The sequence below is a fragment of the Protopterus annectens genome, chromosome 11.part0 (assembly GCF_019279795.1).
Source record: "Protopterus annectens isolate FY-2018-M chromosome 11.part0, PAN1.0, whole genome shotgun sequence".
In the NCBI taxonomy this organism is placed as follows: domain Eukaryota; kingdom Metazoa; phylum Chordata; order Ceratodontiformes; family Protopteridae; genus Protopterus; species Protopterus annectens.
Window position 1 is genome coordinate 1,114,626,110 of NC_056745.1, and position 17,699 is coordinate 1,114,643,808.

At 37.1% G+C, this 17,699-nt stretch overlaps 1 protein-coding gene across 1 annotated transcript in view; it reads right to left on the bottom strand.

The window, feature by feature from the left end:
- LOC122815724 (pseudouridine-metabolizing bifunctional protein C1861.05-like) overlaps positions 1 to 17,699 on the bottom strand; it is an 871,888-nt gene that overhangs the window by 608,973 nt on the left and 245,216 nt on the right. The window contains exon 11 of the mRNA XM_044088476.1: positions 3,228 to 3,294. Coding sequence (XP_043944411.1) covers positions 3,228 to 3,294 — 67 coding nt within the window. The remainder of the gene's footprint in view (positions 1 to 3,227; positions 3,295 to 17,699) is intronic.

Sequence of the window (17,699 nt, forward strand, 5' to 3'; positions counted from 1 at the left end):
TTTTGCTTTGTATTTCCTGTTAGAGAAGATCATTAATTTTGTTCTGTTTGGGTTTCGGATGAGCTGAAGTTCATTTAGGTAATTTTCAATATCTAGAAATTACTTTTGCAGTTTATCTTGGAGTTCTTGGGGTTTGGGAGCAGAGCAAATAAGAGTAGCATCATCATCATCATTTTGAATGATACAAACGGATTTAGTGGAAGTGTTTAGACTATTTGGGAATATAATAAAAAGGAGAGGGCCAAGGATGGAACCCTGAGGAACCCCAACAGAGACTGGGAGGAGTGTGGAGAGTTTATTATCCAATTTAGTTGCCTGTTGTCAATTATTAAGGTAGCTAAAGAACTGGTTGAGAGCTGTAGAGTTGAGGTTGAAGGAGGCTAGAGTGTTGAGTAGTAGTTGGTAGCATACCGTATCAAAAGCATTGGACATATCAAGGAATATAGTAAAGACTATTTGTCCATTGTTTTTGAGGAGGTTGATGTAGTTACTGAAACTTATGAGGGCTGTGGAGGTACTGTGTTTTGGACGGAAGCCGTGCTGTGAACTAGATAAGAGGTTATTTGTAGTGAGGTGGTCTAGGAGCTGCTTATGGATACATTTCTCTAAGATTTTGGCTAGGGGTGAGAGAATGGCAATGCGCCAATAATTAGCGAGATCTTTAGATGGGCCTCCCTTGTGGAGGGGGAATGATATGGGATATTTTCCATAATATGGGGATATATTGTTCTGTGATGGAACAATTGATTAGGATAGATACGGGATAGGTGATGGAGCTTCCAGCAGTTTTTAACTCATTACATCCAAGTGACACTTCCAGGTGAATCTGCAGTTAACTCCTACTGACACCTCTAGGAGTCAAATATCATTGTTTCATATTTCCATCAATAATTCCATAACCATGCTATTTACAAGGCTTTAAAATATTTCATCTTAAGGCTTATACACTGGCAAACTCTACTGCGTTAATATTTGACCTCTGTCTAGTGCAGATAAAGAGATTTTTATGATATTAGTTTATATCGATATAGTTTTCCCATTTTTCTGAATATCTCAACAACCAACTAACACAGCTCCATATCCTCATATGAAAGCTCTCAGCTAGATAAATAAAATTTGCTGATAGTATATGTGTAACTTGAGTGGTTGCTGAGATATTGTAAGTGGTTTACAAAATTTTACAAACATAATAGTAACTGTGTTTACTGTGACATAAAATTCAGTTTAAGAATACTACCGCTATAAAAATAGTTTGTGGTCAAGGGTTAGCCATTTATACTTCTTTCATAACCCCTATGGTTCCAGATCTATGAACATTTCTTTGAAATGTGCAGACATAATTTGATTCTGTCAAAAGGCTTAGAGGCTCCACCCATTGGAAGTTACAGTCCAAACTTCCTGAACTCCATTGGAGTGAATGAGTCAACTCATAAGGGAGTTGGTCAGCTGCTAGACAGGTAGGTTTTAGTTTTGATAGGAGTTTTTTGATATAAGAGGTTTGTATGGCTTTAAAAGAGAAGTAGTTGGGTTTAGAGTGAGTAGAGGTTGGCACTGTAAGGGGTTGTTTAGATTTGTTGTTTAAAAGTGAGGTGATAGTTGTGATGAAATGAGAGTTAAATTGGGAAGCTATACATTCAGTTCTATTTGTTGTAGATGGTGCAGGGGCACAGGTTTTGCCAGGGCTGAGGAGGCAGTTAAGGTTTTGCCAAACTTTTTGTGGGTTATTTATGTGTTTTTGCTGACTAGCTAGAAAATACAATTTTTTGTCAGACAATATTTGCTTCTTAGTTGTTTGTAAGAGGTGACGTTTTCTGAGGTTTTGGAGGTTTGATAAGCAGTCCAGGCTCTATCCCTTTGTTTAATATGGGATTTGGCATCTTTTGTTATCCAAGGTAGTTTTTTGGCTTTGGAGTGAATTTTTCTTGTTGGAACAAGGTTATTAAGGATGTTGAGAAAGGTATTATTAAAATATTGTACAGCGTGGTCTAGCTGGAGTGATTTTAGAAGTGACAAGTTGCAGTTTTGAAGTAGGGAATTTAAGATGGTAGGGGAAAATTTTATTTTGTTGCGTATGTGTTTGAAAATGACATTACAGGGGGAGTGAATGTGTCTACCTAGAAGAAAGGTAGGGGGGTGATCACTGAGAGAATAAGAGAGGCACCCACCCTGTTGGGCAAAGTTGGGCTTATTGGTTAGTATCCAGTCTAGAATAGATTCTGTGCGATTCTAGTGGGGAATTTTATAGTTTGGGTGAAATTGAAAAAATTTATAAAATTGGAGGGGGTTATCATATGAACAGGATAGCTAGTCCCAAGTTGAAATCACCTAGCACTATAGTTTCTTGGTTGAAAGTAGAGGATGCCCAAGATAGAAGACGTTCAACGATAGGTAGATTATTTCTTGGTTGCAGGTAGGAGGCAATAATTAATTATGGTTTTATGTGGATTTACTTCAAATTAACTTTTGTTTAGTCTCTTCCCACATATCCTTAGCTGCCACACTAGAATAATTTTAACCCATGCTCCTAAATACTTCATTTCATTATGCCCCATAAATATGGGTGCGTCTGAAGTAGTTCATGTTTGGGTACATAATTCAAACAGTCTAATGTTAATGTTAATTTCCACTAAGAGTTAAGAGTGTATTTATGAATATAGGGTGCTTGCACTGTTAGATGTTCATGTTGCATGTGTTTTGGGGGAGGGCAGGGTGTTCAGGGAGGCTGCATGTGGGAAGTGCTTAAATGGAATAGCAGTAGTTTCTGTGGCTGTGCTATTGTAATAGTGTCAGCTGGTACATTTTCCCTTATCCACACAGTTATGCAATCATGGAGTCACTATGTGTAGAGCTAGGGTGTTGGGGGTATAGCTCATCCACATGGAGGTGTGAAGGGGTATTTGCCCCCTGCAAAGCATTGTCTTTTCAATGGATTGGAAGCTGATGTATATATTTGGATACAATGGTACCTGATTAAGTTGAATTTCATGGTTTGATGAACAGTCACTTAAACATAGGCATACATTATATATGATGTTTTCACCAAAGTTTAAACTGGGTCTTTGCAGTGAACCATCCAGTTAAATATGTCTCCTGATAATCTGTATGCTTTACAGTTGAAGGCAAAGTAAGCTATCTGTACTTTCGGACACACACACACACACACACACACACACACACACACACACACACACACACCTCTGTCTTTCTTACTGCTCGTTAGAAATTACCTGCTAGGTTCCTCCCAACACCACCAAACGACTGGTATACAGTTCCAGGTGTGGTCTGCTCACTGAACTGAAAGAAAAAAAAATATTCACAAGAGTGCCATAGTCAAAATCAGTCTTATAAGAAAACAATGCTGTTCTGCATCCTCAGATATTGAATACTCACATCTTTATGAGAATCTGCTCCAAACTAACATTAAACCTTTATAAACGCCTCATTTTCATTACAAAGTTATCTAAATATTACCACATAACAGTCCATCAATAGGTTCGGTGAGCTTATAAAAAAAATAACAATCTATGTCACCACAACACATACTTAACACACAGCTCTACTCAAGCAAATTTCTATCATTAATTCACTGTCATTGTAAAGTAGAGCCAATCTTGGTCAGAGGATGGATTTTAATATTGCCATACCAAAAAGGTTTCCTCTCCTACACCATGTTAACCAGCACTCTGATTTTGAAGTGTCTCAAAATGCGAGGCTGTTTCAACTGAAGATAGCTAGATATGAAAAATAAGTTATTATTTTTTAAAAAATTAATATTAATTAAAAATTTAATATTAAAAAAAAAATTTTTTTTTGATAACCTTTTTATCCTATGCATGGCCAAAGAGGAATCCGAGACCATTGTGGAAACTATTGGGCAAACACAAAGAACCAGTCTTTAAAAGGAAAACGTCACAGTTGAGTTTATGTTTATATGGCATTTGTCTGCATTGAGAATGAAAAGGATAGTTGAAGCAGTTCGCTTACTGAGTTAAATAAATACACGTTGAGACACTTGTGTTTTTTTATGACTTTTCAGTTAATGCAGTTAAATAATGTTGTGTTTGCTGAGGAAATATTTCAAGTGTACAGAATTGCTTGTAGAAAAAAAAATCATATTTTTTCTTAGTGTTATTCTGCAGGATTCTAGAGTGTTTGTCACAATCAGGAAAGATGCCAGAAATTAAACTACACAAAACCTTATTTTTATTTTATTAACTTGTTAAAGAGTAAGCTCTTTGGGTATGGTGTCCCTTTCAAGGGTCAACCGGGGAATGCTGCCTGGTTAAGTAACTTATTCAAAGTCATAGAGTAGGCAAATAAAGGTGAAAGAATCAAACTCTGTACGCTTGACTGCAGGAAGCAGTTCATTTACAGCTCAGAGCCTGAATCCATGTTAATTGACTTATGTGACCTAAGAACTAGTCTACAACTACAAAGGTTATGCTTTTGAAGCTGAAATAATGTCTGCGAAATGGCTACTACCTCCCTAAACTAGTAGACCAGTGCTCTGTAATGTGACCATCACACTGAGTAGAATAATTTCCCATTATTTCATCAGGTATGCACAGCCAGATCCAGCACTAGGTGGCCTCAGCAGCTGCTTATTACCTGAGTTGGCTGGGGAGGGGGATAAAAAAAATAAAAATTTTCTGCAGATAACATAAGACCAAAGACATCTGTAAATGCAGTAGGGCTTTAGGACCTCGCGGGAGACTTTTGAAAAGAACAGCAAGCCCCAGAAACCTCAGCATTAGGACAAATGTCATAACATAAACCACAGGCTTGATTTAGGCAGGGTGGGATATCAGAGCTAACAAATGGAAATTTGTGGTAGAGATGTAGAGCCAAGAAAGAGACTGTCCAGCAACCAGGAGCTGAAACAAAGCAGTGAATGCAACAAGCTGTCTGTGTGGTGGTGTGTGAAATGCCAGTGTAGCAAGGTGTGTGTGTGTGTGTGTGTGTGTGTGTGTGTGTGTGTGTGTGTGTGTGTGTGTGTGTGTGTGTGTGTGTGTGTGTGTGTGTATATATACCTGTGAACAGGAGCGGCCTTAGGTCAACTGGTGCCCTAGGCAAAAGGGTTCCAAGGTGCCCCCCCACCACACCACCTGGTGCCCCCATCCTGGAGTACCTACACCAAATAAATACTGGAAATGCACCCCTACTAGACTGGTGCCATAGGCGGCTGCCTAGTTGGCCTGTGCCTAAGGCCGGCTATGCCTGTGAAATTCCTCAGTTAGGGAGATTGGCTAGTTAAGTGACTTTGCTCAAAGTCAAAACCTGAACCTTGACTATTGGCAAGAAACTGCATTAAACCTCCACACTAACTGCCAGGTGTCCTTAAATGTATTTCTTTGTTTTGTTTTGTTTTTGTAAATCACTAAGGATTACAGTCTGTCAATGTCAGTCACAGAGTTTCAAAGTTATGGTGGTCAGTGTCAGTGGGGCAACAGGTAGCACACTTGCTTTTAGTGAAGAAGGCTGTGAGTTCTTTTCCCACACCAGGTAAATTGACTCTCACTGTTGTGCACCATAAAGGGATGGGGGGGTCACTACATTCTTGAGCGAGTTCTCCTTTGGATGACATGCCTAGTAACTATGAACCTGATGTCAGTTTGCCAACATTTCCTATTGCATATCACCAGCACACCATTTTTTAAATATAACACAGGCAATTTATTCTCCAGGGTCAGCAGACAATGACTTTGTAGATGAAGTGCTGAAATGCAAAGTTGTTTGTCAGCAGCAACCTCTACACTAGTTACATATATCTTTAATGTAGAATTATTCACATGACTTTTACTTCAGAAATTGTGCATACTGACTGCTATTGGTGGATTATAACGATAGCAGATTAAGTGGCCTTTTATGCTTGAAATATTATGAAATGGGTAGCATTGTCATTATTGGTTCATATATTTTGTTTCACTGCTTACTGAAAAATGTTCAAAACTACTAATTTAAAACACAGTCTAACAAGTGGTATAGTATTAAACAAAGAATATAATTTAATACAATCAGGAAGGCAAAGCAAAGAATATCTGCATTTATGCATGGACCTAAAAATCTGTGCAGAGGCCGTGTGGTTTGAAAACAGCCCAAAGGTACACTTAATCCACTACTGGCTAAATGCATTTTCTATGAACGTGGGTTTCAATGCGGTTTCAATTAATGTCAATTTTAAGGACAGAGAGGTTTAATGTTGCTCAAGCCAAGTCTGTTTTAATTACGAGTCTGTATTGGTTTTTGTTTAGCAAATGGCCATCAGTGTTTGTGATATAAAATGTGAAATACAAGTTTTAGTTTAAATCCAAATATCTGTAATTATTGTAGAAGTAAAGAAGAAAATAGTATCACACTGACAGGTTTGGATAGTTTTATGGTAACTGGAGAGACAGAGAGAGAGGGGTGCTGTTACTTTACCCTGCCTCAGGCCTCATTTGACCATGATCCAGCTCTGCAGGTATGTAAAGCTTACCAGCATGTTTATACAAAGCAACAGATAATGCTTTCTCAGACAGACAGCAGATTTTCACAAACTATGGACTATTTGCAGCCATGTAAAAATAGTGCCATCTATATTATGGCTCACTTTACTTAATATGTATACAGTCTTTTAGTACATATAAAATCACAGAGGAGTAATAATTTTGAGGCTCTGAGACTATCTCAAGATTACAGGAAAAATAATTTGGATTAGTGTTTTAGTTATTAAAAAACAACTCTCCACCCTGGTCAAAATCAGCCACAGCACCCTGGAGATGTAAAAGTTCACAGTGCAGTGTAATAAAATAAGTATTTATTCCCAAAACGTAGTCCAACAAATGGCAACAAAAACTAGTACGTAGTCCAATGAATAGCAACAATAAATGGTGAGCGCTTTCGTCCATGTAGATCATGGACTTTATCAAATCTAAGTGCTTCACCATTGTGACTGTTTAAATAACACCCCTATTTAACACAATAAATTAAAATCAACTAGTGTTGATTAAGCAATCTCCAATGAACACTCTTTAACCCATTAAATACATACATAACAAATTTTTACAGTATACAATATAAAATTAATTTAAAAAATAAAACCTGGGTGATACCCGGTGGGTAAATAGCTCCTAATTTAGGTTGCCATCTAACCTCACTGTTACAAATCCTATTGCCTCAGTCCCCTCCCCTGGGGTCCTTATAACATCAATTATGGTGAGGAAATTTCAGACTAGGGTCCATCTGGTTAATGGCAATTGTAGCAGTAGGGGACTAATATATATATATATATATATATATATATATATATATATGTGTGTGTGTGTGTGTGTGTGTGTGTGTGTGTGTGTGTGTGTGTATGTCAAGGGCATCAACGGTTTTATGTTGGTAAAACTGAGAGAGCATTACGTAAGCAGATCTACGAACACTTATACGCCATTGAAAACAAAAATTCCAACAATTCCCTTTATAAGCACACATTGACTTACACTGGACAATCTAAACTTAAGTTTGTGATTTTAGAAATCATTTATAAGGACCCCAGGGGAGGGGACTAGGGCAATAGGATTTGTAACAGTGAAGTTAGATGGCAAGTTAAATTAGGAGCTATTTACCCACTAGGTATCAACGAACATTCTTCATTGGCACCTGTTTTAAAAGACAAAGCACAGTTGCTATAAAGTATTTTGTAACTTACTGATGATGATGTTTTATTTTTTAATTAATTTTATGTTTCTCAGCTACAAAGTGATAGGCAGTGGCATTGCCACTACCATTGTTATCTTGAAGTTTAGTTTATTGAAGTTGTTAAATTATTTTACAAAATTTGGACTTTAGATTTATTATGCAACACCTCCATTTTAATTGCCACTGAGGTTTCAAAATTTAAATAATCCAGAACTTACTTCAGCCTAAAGAGGTATAAATAAAAGGAAATGATAGCTGTTAGGACTTTGCATAAGATATAAAATCTTTGGTCCAGGGCTAACCTGCTTTGCCTTTCTTCAGAACAGAGTACAGCACAAGGCCAGATACTGGCAAGACAAAATGGTGTTGTGATTCAGTTGTTTGTATTGCCTGATACTAGAGGAAGGCATTACAGTAGATGCCAAGAGACTGTATGTGAAATACATTTTGAATTCATAGATCACAAAGTAGCTTACCATTTGAAAATAACTTAAGTAATACTTTGGCAGAAGAAGCTGAAACACAGATATATACAATTTTAAAGATGAATAGCCGAGAATGGTATTTGACTAAGTAAAAGAACAGCATAGTACACAGACTAGTCCCACGACTATGGGCTGTAGCGAAGGTGAAGCTTGTTATAGGTGTATGGGTAAACAGGACAGAACTACTCAGTGTAAATGTAAACATGCAAACATATTATGGTTATTGTACCCATATAACAAACAATGAAGAGAATAAAGTTTTACAAAACATCTATGTCAAAAGTGCTAAAATGAAGTTTTGCAATGACTGCCCACATACTTTTGCTACAGAGGAAAGTACAGGGTATGGGTTGGGAGGGCGGCCTAATGGTTAAGGTGTTTGCCTTACAAACACAAGGTGCAGGGTTTGTATCACAAGGGATAATTGGCTAGGCTTAAAATGGCCCACAAGGGCAGTTAGCCTAGTACTAATCTATGAACCTATGAATCTATACAAAGTAAATATTTCCTTTGCAATAATATACAAAGCTTATGTCAGTCAAAAGTTAACCTACATGAGGCATAAATAAAGACAGGAGACTGGAGTAGTGCAACCCTAACTAGTTAGTAGAACATGAGAAATCAACAACATATTTTTGCAATGTACTGATCTTGTATTGAAAATTTAAATGCTGTTGGCCCTAACTTGGTTTGGAGGAGTTGCCTAATAAAATTCATTTAGTGGGGGAAAAGGTAAAGCATACCCATTCTGAAAATGTGAACCCAGAGAAAGTGATTTCGAAGCATAAAACTAAAATTTGATAAATGTAATGTGTTGAGGAAATAAACAGCTACTATTTATGTTTTAGCAGATGCCAAGCCTAGATTTTTCAAACCTGAAGAGGGTCATCTGTATTTTGATGCACTAGGTGTGTCACTTGTTTGAGAAAAATGTATAGACTTGGATATACTTGACAAGTGTTAATTTTAGATAACAAATACTGCAAACCAAGCCAGTTGAAGTGCGTCTTAAAACCAAAACACAAATTCAATAATCTGAATCGACAAAGACACACCGATAGCCAAACTCCACCATAAAATCAGGTTTAATGAAAGTTATTAAGCGCTTTCACAGACTAAGCTGCTTCATCAGAATACAATATTTAAAATAAATGCCTGTTGAACTTTTATACAAAGCTACAAACCATCAATTGATCACATGACCTTATACATCCTTCCCCTAAACAAACATCCACTCATTTATTTAGACTTACTCAATGCATATACAATATAAAGGCATATAAGAATCTTGGAATCTGAAAATTAAGAAACCCTCCCAAAAAATGCAGTCAACACATCACAAAACGGATTCACTATACAATCTCGAAATACTGAAATATTGAATTTCAGTATCTTGAGACTGTATAGTCAAAAGTCTGTTACATGAAACTGCACTATATCAAATGTGGAAATGTCGAATCCACTGTTGTGGTGTCACGTTTATGACGTGTTGTGCGGAGTGTGAATTTAGCTGGGGATTCAGGTAAGTGGTATTTTCGTAAGAGTATTGGGTATGGGTTTTAATGTGTGTGGGTGTGGGTAGTGGTGGGTTTTATGCCTTTGTGTGTTTAGTGCGACCTTGGCATTAGTATATATAAGTAGCAGGGGTGTGGGGGGATGCAGCCCACCACATGGGAGGTGCTGGGGGGCTTCCCCCCTGCTTATAGGTAGGTTAGGTGTGTTTGTATGTTATGTTGTGTTTGTGTGTGTTGTTTTGTTCTTGTAATGTAGTTAGGTAGGTGTATGTGTGTTTGTTTGTGTGGTGGTGTGTGTACATGTATGGTCGCGATTTTGATTTTCACAGTTGTGGGTTTTCGGTTATGTGGATTTTGGGCTATACAGTCTCGAGATACTGAAATTCGATATTTCAGTATTTCGAGATTGTATAGTGAATCCCACAAAACATGTTTTTGCAGGGGGGCAAGCCCCCCTGCACCACCCACACCCCCGCTAATTAAATATACCAACTCTGAGATTGCACTACAGCAAGGAAAGGGAAATATCCCATTCCATGCTGTATGGTGATCTCTGTTCAGGATTTCGAAGTTTAAAAACTTTGATCATATGAATTTCAAAGTTTTAAGCTTTAAAATTCTGAAGGAGACATATATATATATATATATATATATATATGTGTGTGTGTGTGTGTGTGTGTGTGTGTGTGTGTGTGTGTGTGTCTGTGTGTATACATGTATATGTACACTGAAATATTCCTAAATCTAAAAAAGAAAAACGAAAAAAGAAAAGAAAACAAGAATACATTTAAGGGAAGGATGTATAAGGTCATGTGATCAATTAATGGTTTGTAGTTTTATATAAAAGTTAATCAGGCATTTCTTTTAAATACTGTATTCTGATGAAGCAGCTTAGTCTGCAAAAGTGCTTAATTTTAACCTGATTTTATGGTGGAGTTTGGCTATCGGTGTGTCTTTGTCGATTCAGATTGTTAATTTTAGATGATATGCACAGTGCATCACTGCCTACTGGACAAATTAACCACTGGATTGCCATACATGTAATTTTGTCACAAGTGCATTAACATGTTTCTAAACAACAGCCTAAAGTAACTGAGCCAAAGTTAAGACTAGCACATTCCAGAAGACTATATGAATCTCTAGATGCATTTGTGTATTTTCAGAGGTCTTGAATCACACATTTCAAAAGACTGCTATGTAAAACCAAAATATTATCATCAAGCTCATCCTATTATATCCAAGATGAAACATTTATCAAGATCTTATGACTTATACACTAATATGCATCGCATTGCAGAAAGAGAAATAAAGATGTTTAATGAATGTCAAGCAATCAGTAAACTGCCACCAAATCCACATTTATAGCTTTGGAAATTGCATGAAAAGGTATGGCTTAGAGTATATTTATGCTGTGCTAATACACATCTTAGAAAAAGGTTTCACATTTTATTTATTTATTTATTTTTTTTAGATGTTCATTCAAAGCTACTGAATGCCCACATCAAGAACTTTGGTACTCTGCATGTAACCACTGAAAAACCGAAACAAATGTTTTAATATACACAATATTCTAGGACTGTTAGTGTCCGATAATAGAGAATATTTCAGCAATGGAATCTGCAAACTTTATGAACAGCAATGGAATTTGCCATGCAATTGTTGCATCATTACTTGCATATTAGGCTAGTGCCACTAATGGATCTATAGCACCAGGGTCCATGGTTAGGCCACCGTTGTGTAATGGCATTACAGTAGCTGTTATCCAGGCTTCAGGAATGCAACCAGTGGTGATGCTTAGATTAAAGAGTTTAAGTCAGTGTTCAGAAAGGCCATATTTGGCATTGATAATCAGGCAACCTGGTATGTTGTCTGGGCCCATAAAAAAGTATTGTCAGGTTCTGAAAGGGCTGAGGGAACTTGTTATATAGTAAAATGAGGTGGCCGGAATTGTGAAACATGTGGGACAGCTATAACTGTGAGTGGAATAAAATCTGTACTAAATTTTTTAGGATAATGGGATCCGTACTGATCCCAGACGGCACTTTTTGATGAAGCAGAAATCAACAAACATACTTAACCAAAAGTGCTGTTGACCAAAGCAGCACTTGCTCATTGTGCCAGTTGCACTACGGTGTGGATAAGGGAAAATTCCCTTTTCCCCAATGTAGTATGACCTCGGAGTGAGAATATTAAAGTAGGGGGGGTGTGGGGGGCACATCCCCCCCCACATGAGGGGTGCAAGGGGGCTTACCCCCCTGCATAAAAGTAGATTTTGTAATACACTTTAACGAAAGTGCTTTTTCGATGAAAGTGCTTTTGTTAAAGTGTGTTCGGTTATTGTGGATTCGGGATGTTGAAGTTTCGTTCAACAATCCTAGATCCAGGATAATAGCTACTTTCTTTGGATCAGAAAGTTTAGTATTATTTTGGACTAGCTCTGAACACTGTTGGGTATTGATTCTTAACTTCCTGACATAAAGAGTTGCAGTTATTTTTGGTTTTAGTAGCCATTTTAATTAAGTTCATTCGCTGCTTTGAGCTTCCTAATGGTTTCCTGAAGCTCTTTGTTCATTTGCTTAAGTGTGCACTTAAAGGTAGAATGAGATCTGTTACATGCATTAAGCAGTTTATTTCTCTTGTTATAATTTATTTATACAGGTATTCCACCACAGGGGTTTGTTTTTAAAATTTTCATTATATTTGTGTCAGATAGGGACTGCCTTATTAATACAACAATTTAAATGGGAGTAAATGTTAGAGGCATATATAGCAGCATCAGCAATAGGATCCTTTGGAGGTGGATTACAGCAGAATTTATTTAAGTCATCAAGTAACTGAAGGTTTGCTTTTGAGAAGTCTCTAAACACATTTGTATATACAGGGGAAGTACCATCAGTTTTAAAGGAAAAGGTGACTAAACTATAGTCTGATTTAACAAGACATGATGATGCATAAGATGTGCAAGAGGTGCACATACTTGTGAGGACTAGATCCAGGATATTAGGGCTCCTCTAGCAAGATAGTTAACTATTTGTGAAAAAAGTTAGCATTCATAATGTCAAGGAAACAATGGGCATGCCCACCAATTACTCTGTAGGTCAGTCAGTTTATTGATGGATAGTGTAAGTCCCCTAGTAGAAAGGTCTTGGGTTTAATGGGAATTTCAGAAATGTGTCAAGACAGTTATGCTCAGAAGGGTCATAGAAGGTGTTCTACAGCTTGCTATGAAGTGGTAATTAGTCTTGTTTCTGGTGACTGGGAATCTGTCATGAGGTGATGATATCCTTGACAAATGCTGATGATCCTCCACAATTGCCAGTGGGTCTGAAAACCTGACAGGAATTATACCCAGGAATAGAGGGAGTGATTTCATTGCTCTCAAGCCATGTTTCTGTAACTATACATATATGAATGTGCTCAAGTTGTAGGAAAGCCTCAAGTTGGGTCATTTTTTGTTAAGACTCCTGACATTGAGTAGAGCTGCATTAATGTGTTCCAAATTAGAATTTATTAAGTTGCAATGTCCATCAGATGGACTGTGACTAAAAAGGCACTATGGGACAGCAAAAGCTTCAGACAGAATGCTAAAGCCTTGGTAAGAGAGGTAAAGGCCATCTCTGGCATAGCAGGAAGACTTGTCAGCCATCTCATCCCAAGCTGACACATGATCCCCCCCTAGAATGACACCAACTACATAGTCAACTATTGAAACCAATTATCTTGTATTTGAATCTCAGCATTATTCTAGCTGATGGCAAAATACCAGTCAAGACCAGTGTCTTTCCTGCCACACATGGCGTTATAGCATCATACCTTTCACCTTGTCCCACTGGGTTGAGTGTCTAAAGGCGTTCACCCCAAATGGACCACGTTCATGTCATAATCGTAATTGTCTGGATGAAGAGATCTAAGAACCCCTGTTATATCCTGGCTCCAGAAAGACAGCCAACTTTGACCTTATTCTTGGCCAGTCTGGTGAACATGATGTTTGTATGTTTTACAATACAGTCACCTATTACTAAATGTTTGATTACCAATCTTTGATGAAATCCCATATCTTGGAGTCTGCTTGTGACCCCCTTGGTCTCTGTCTTGTGTCTTGGGAGTGGGTGTGAAGGGTGAAGATGTGTGTGTTACTGTGTGTACTAACATCTGAGATTTCTTAGTCTAACCTGGGAAGCTTAGGCAGTGTTCTCTTAACAACCTCAGCATACGTTGTTTAGTAGTAGTGCTCTGTGCTGTATGTGTATATGTGTTGTGCCTACCAAATGTGTTCTGAGGTGAGAAGGTAGCCTCCAAGTTAAGTAAATTCATCACCTGGAATCGTTGTGAGTTAACAATAAAGAGTTTTTTTCAGTTACGTGTGATAGTTACTACACTAAACTACTACACCGAAACTAAACAGCTGACTGTGATTCGCTACATCGGAGTAGACAGTTGTACTAGATTCAATGAGAGGGAGTACAAAACAAAAGATAGAAACACAACTGACTGTAATAGATAAGGATCAGATAAGATCAATAAAACCAGATATATGATAATGAGCTGTGACTACTGTAGTAGTCGCAATATGAAAAAAAGAACTGTAAAAGTGACAGACTATGTAGGGTTAATAAGGAGATCAGTAACAGTGGCAAATTCAACTAAATAGCTTCATCCAGTAGGCTAATGTGGTTTCTACCTAGTCAATAAAAACAATCAACATTGAGTAGTCTAACTCAATGGATCTGGATGCAGTAACTGTAATAGCTACAGACAATATAAATGAGCAGTTTATAGTGCAGTAACGGTACAGCAGTCAGTCAAGTACGGGCAACACTGGAGGGATGTTTAAGTTTTGTATACATTTCATTAACTGCTAGTTGAAACCTCAAAACTACAATGATTATATGGCTCTACATTATTAAATCATGATGCAGATCTGTTGAGCCTCACTACAAGTCAATGAATTTTTTTCTCTTCAAAATCCATCAACAAAATGCTAACATGTTTCAAAGGAGAAACAAGTCTTTTAGTATGTTGTTCAATGATTGTGTACCCAGTAGTATGCTAGCTGCCCTTGTGGGGCATTTTAAACCTAGCCAATTTCCCTTTCAGAGGTAAGAATCAAACTCTGCACCTTATGTTTCTAAGGTTAACACCTTATCCACTGTACCAACCCCAACCACATAAAGAAGTCTACAAGTCTAATTAGCGTTAATAATCATTTATTAACCAGGTATGACCACTGGACAAATAGCCCCTTTTTAAGGGTGACCTGGGAGCAGTATCTGGTTAAGTTACTCAAGGTCACACAGTACGCAAACAAGGACTGTGGGAATCAAACCCTGTACTATAGGAGCTACAGCTTGCAATCTTAACCTCTGCACCATCTGCCATATATAGCAGTGATATGGGTACTGCTCAGCAGAAAGATCCCTTAATGTCCATTCCCAGGTTCCAACATGTTGCTGTGTCAGTTTGCGTAGGTGAATTCATTAAGTCAGTTGAATGCACCTTGATGAATGAAATGCTTCCATACATACAGGATATATTCTTAATCATTTATATAAACTAACATACTATCTTTCAATGTAAACTGCCTAAGTATGACACTACAAAAACAAATGCTCTTGCAGGGGTGAAAGCTCTCCTGCACTTCCCACACCCTTCTGAGTCAAATGTTCTGACTATAAATATACTGAGTAGAAGATCATACAACAGTGTAGAAAATGGGAAATTCCTGTAACTCTCCTGATCTTAGCAAATCCAGATCTACTGGTCTCAATCACGCTAAGTAAAAGGAGTGAACACTCCATTCCCCTTTATTTACACTGCAATCTATAAACAAATTCAACTCTTACAGACGGCAGTGTAGGCGAAGGGTAATGGAGGATTTATTACTTCCTTTGGCATTGCAGTCTACCAAAACACATTGACAGATTATAGTTAAAGTGAAAAAAAAACACTGTTCTCCTTCATTTATGATGTGATCTACCAATGGAATGAACCACTGAAGTATTTTGAAAGTTAAAAACAAATCAGACTGCATTCCAAAGAAATTCAGGACTCATCATACATACATATAAATATATGAATATAATAATAAATATATCAGAAAACAAGATTATAGTGCACTGGCCAAACATACTCTGCAGGAAGGTATTGAACATGCATTTCAGTTTCAAGTGTTGCATGTCCAACAAGAAAACATACGGTTGGGTGACATTGTTAATTTAACTGAATTAGCAGAGGTCAAATGGATACTTAGGCTTGCTGCACATCGGGGCAGAGGCCTCAACGATACTGTTTCCCTTAAACCTTATCTCAAGGCTAGAACACTGACATAGTTATATATAAAAAAAAAATTCTACTATTTTTATGTATTTTATTTATATTTATTTATTTTTATTAACTAAGTAGTCTTTAAGAAGGATAGGGATGTTATGTATATTGTTATATATTTACGGATGAATTTTAATTAATTAATTGTTTAATTGGTTTCTTCTCTTGGTTGGTCAAGCAGGATATTAAATGGAAGTGTATGTTTTGTTTTGTTATGTCTGAAGAAGCGGATGTGTGGTCCACGAAAGCACTCACATTATTCATATTAAATTGGTTTGTTTTAACATCTAAAGGACTGATTTTCGTATCTTTATTTTGAGAAGATAGTTAATTGGTGGTATTCCTTCCAGTTTTGGGTGTTTTCATCTATCTCGTGGACTGGGTATTGTTTCTACAATATATATATATATATATATATATATATATATATATATATATATATATATATATACTGCGATGGTAGCGTTGTCGCCTCACAGTAAGACGTTGTCCTGTTCGATTCTCAGCTAAAGCATCTTCTGTGTGGAGACATGCATGAATGGGCGTACCTTCGTTGAAGGTTGTGCGTCAAAGCTGGCAACTTGGCACGTAAAAATCTACTGCCAATCATTAGCGGACCGGAGTTCCGCTGTGGCGACCCCTAACTGGGAAAAGCCGAAAGACACAACAACAACACACACACACATTATATATATATATATATATATATCCATATCTGATCTGTATATATATATATATATATATATATATATATATATATATATACACACACACACACACACACACACACACACACACACACACACACACATATACGTTTTACTATAATTTTTGCGAATGACAATCGGATGGCAGTTATTATTTCAAACGTCAGATTGGCGTTCAACAAAATGTTGAATGTATTGCAATGTCAAACACACTTATATGAATGCAATAGTGCATTCAGCTTTAAGTGTTCGACAAACTGTACGGAGATCGTGGTACAGTGAGGTTTGGGAATTCATCCCCTCTGCAGTGCGATCTCAGGAGCTGGAAAATATTGTTAGCAGGGTGTACAGGGGGGCTTGCCCCCTGCAAAAACATGATATGTTGTATAGGAGTTTCATTTACATGAGCTCCTATACGGATATCACGTGATATTTTTTGAAGACAATGTCAAACCTGCTACGTCGATCAACTGATTCGACATTGTAATGCGGTCATGATTCCGTTTTTGATGGTTTACTTTGAAATTGTGAGCGGAAATTGTTTTGCCTTTCGCAATTTTGATAATAAACCATATATATATATATATATATATATATATATACATGAAGAAAACCAACAGAGGTAACTGCAGCTTAAAAACCTTTAAGTCGTATAAAATCTTCAATGATGAAACCGGTGTAAAACAAATCACTTTTAATGATAAAACACAAAGACATAAAAACGTAAGCGCTTTCACAGGCACACTCCCTGCTTCATCAGACGTTAACATTGAAATAGTACTATACAAATATATAGTCATTTCACAAACCAATTAAGCTTGGTCACTCCCTAATCCTGATTAAACAATTATGTGCCTAATTGATACCACATAGAAGCAACAAAGTTTGTGCACGCACTCCATATAGACACAAAACAATTCCGCTTACGCGAATATATATATATATATATATATATATATATACAATTTTTTTTTTTTGGAAATTGTCCTTGACAACAACATTTT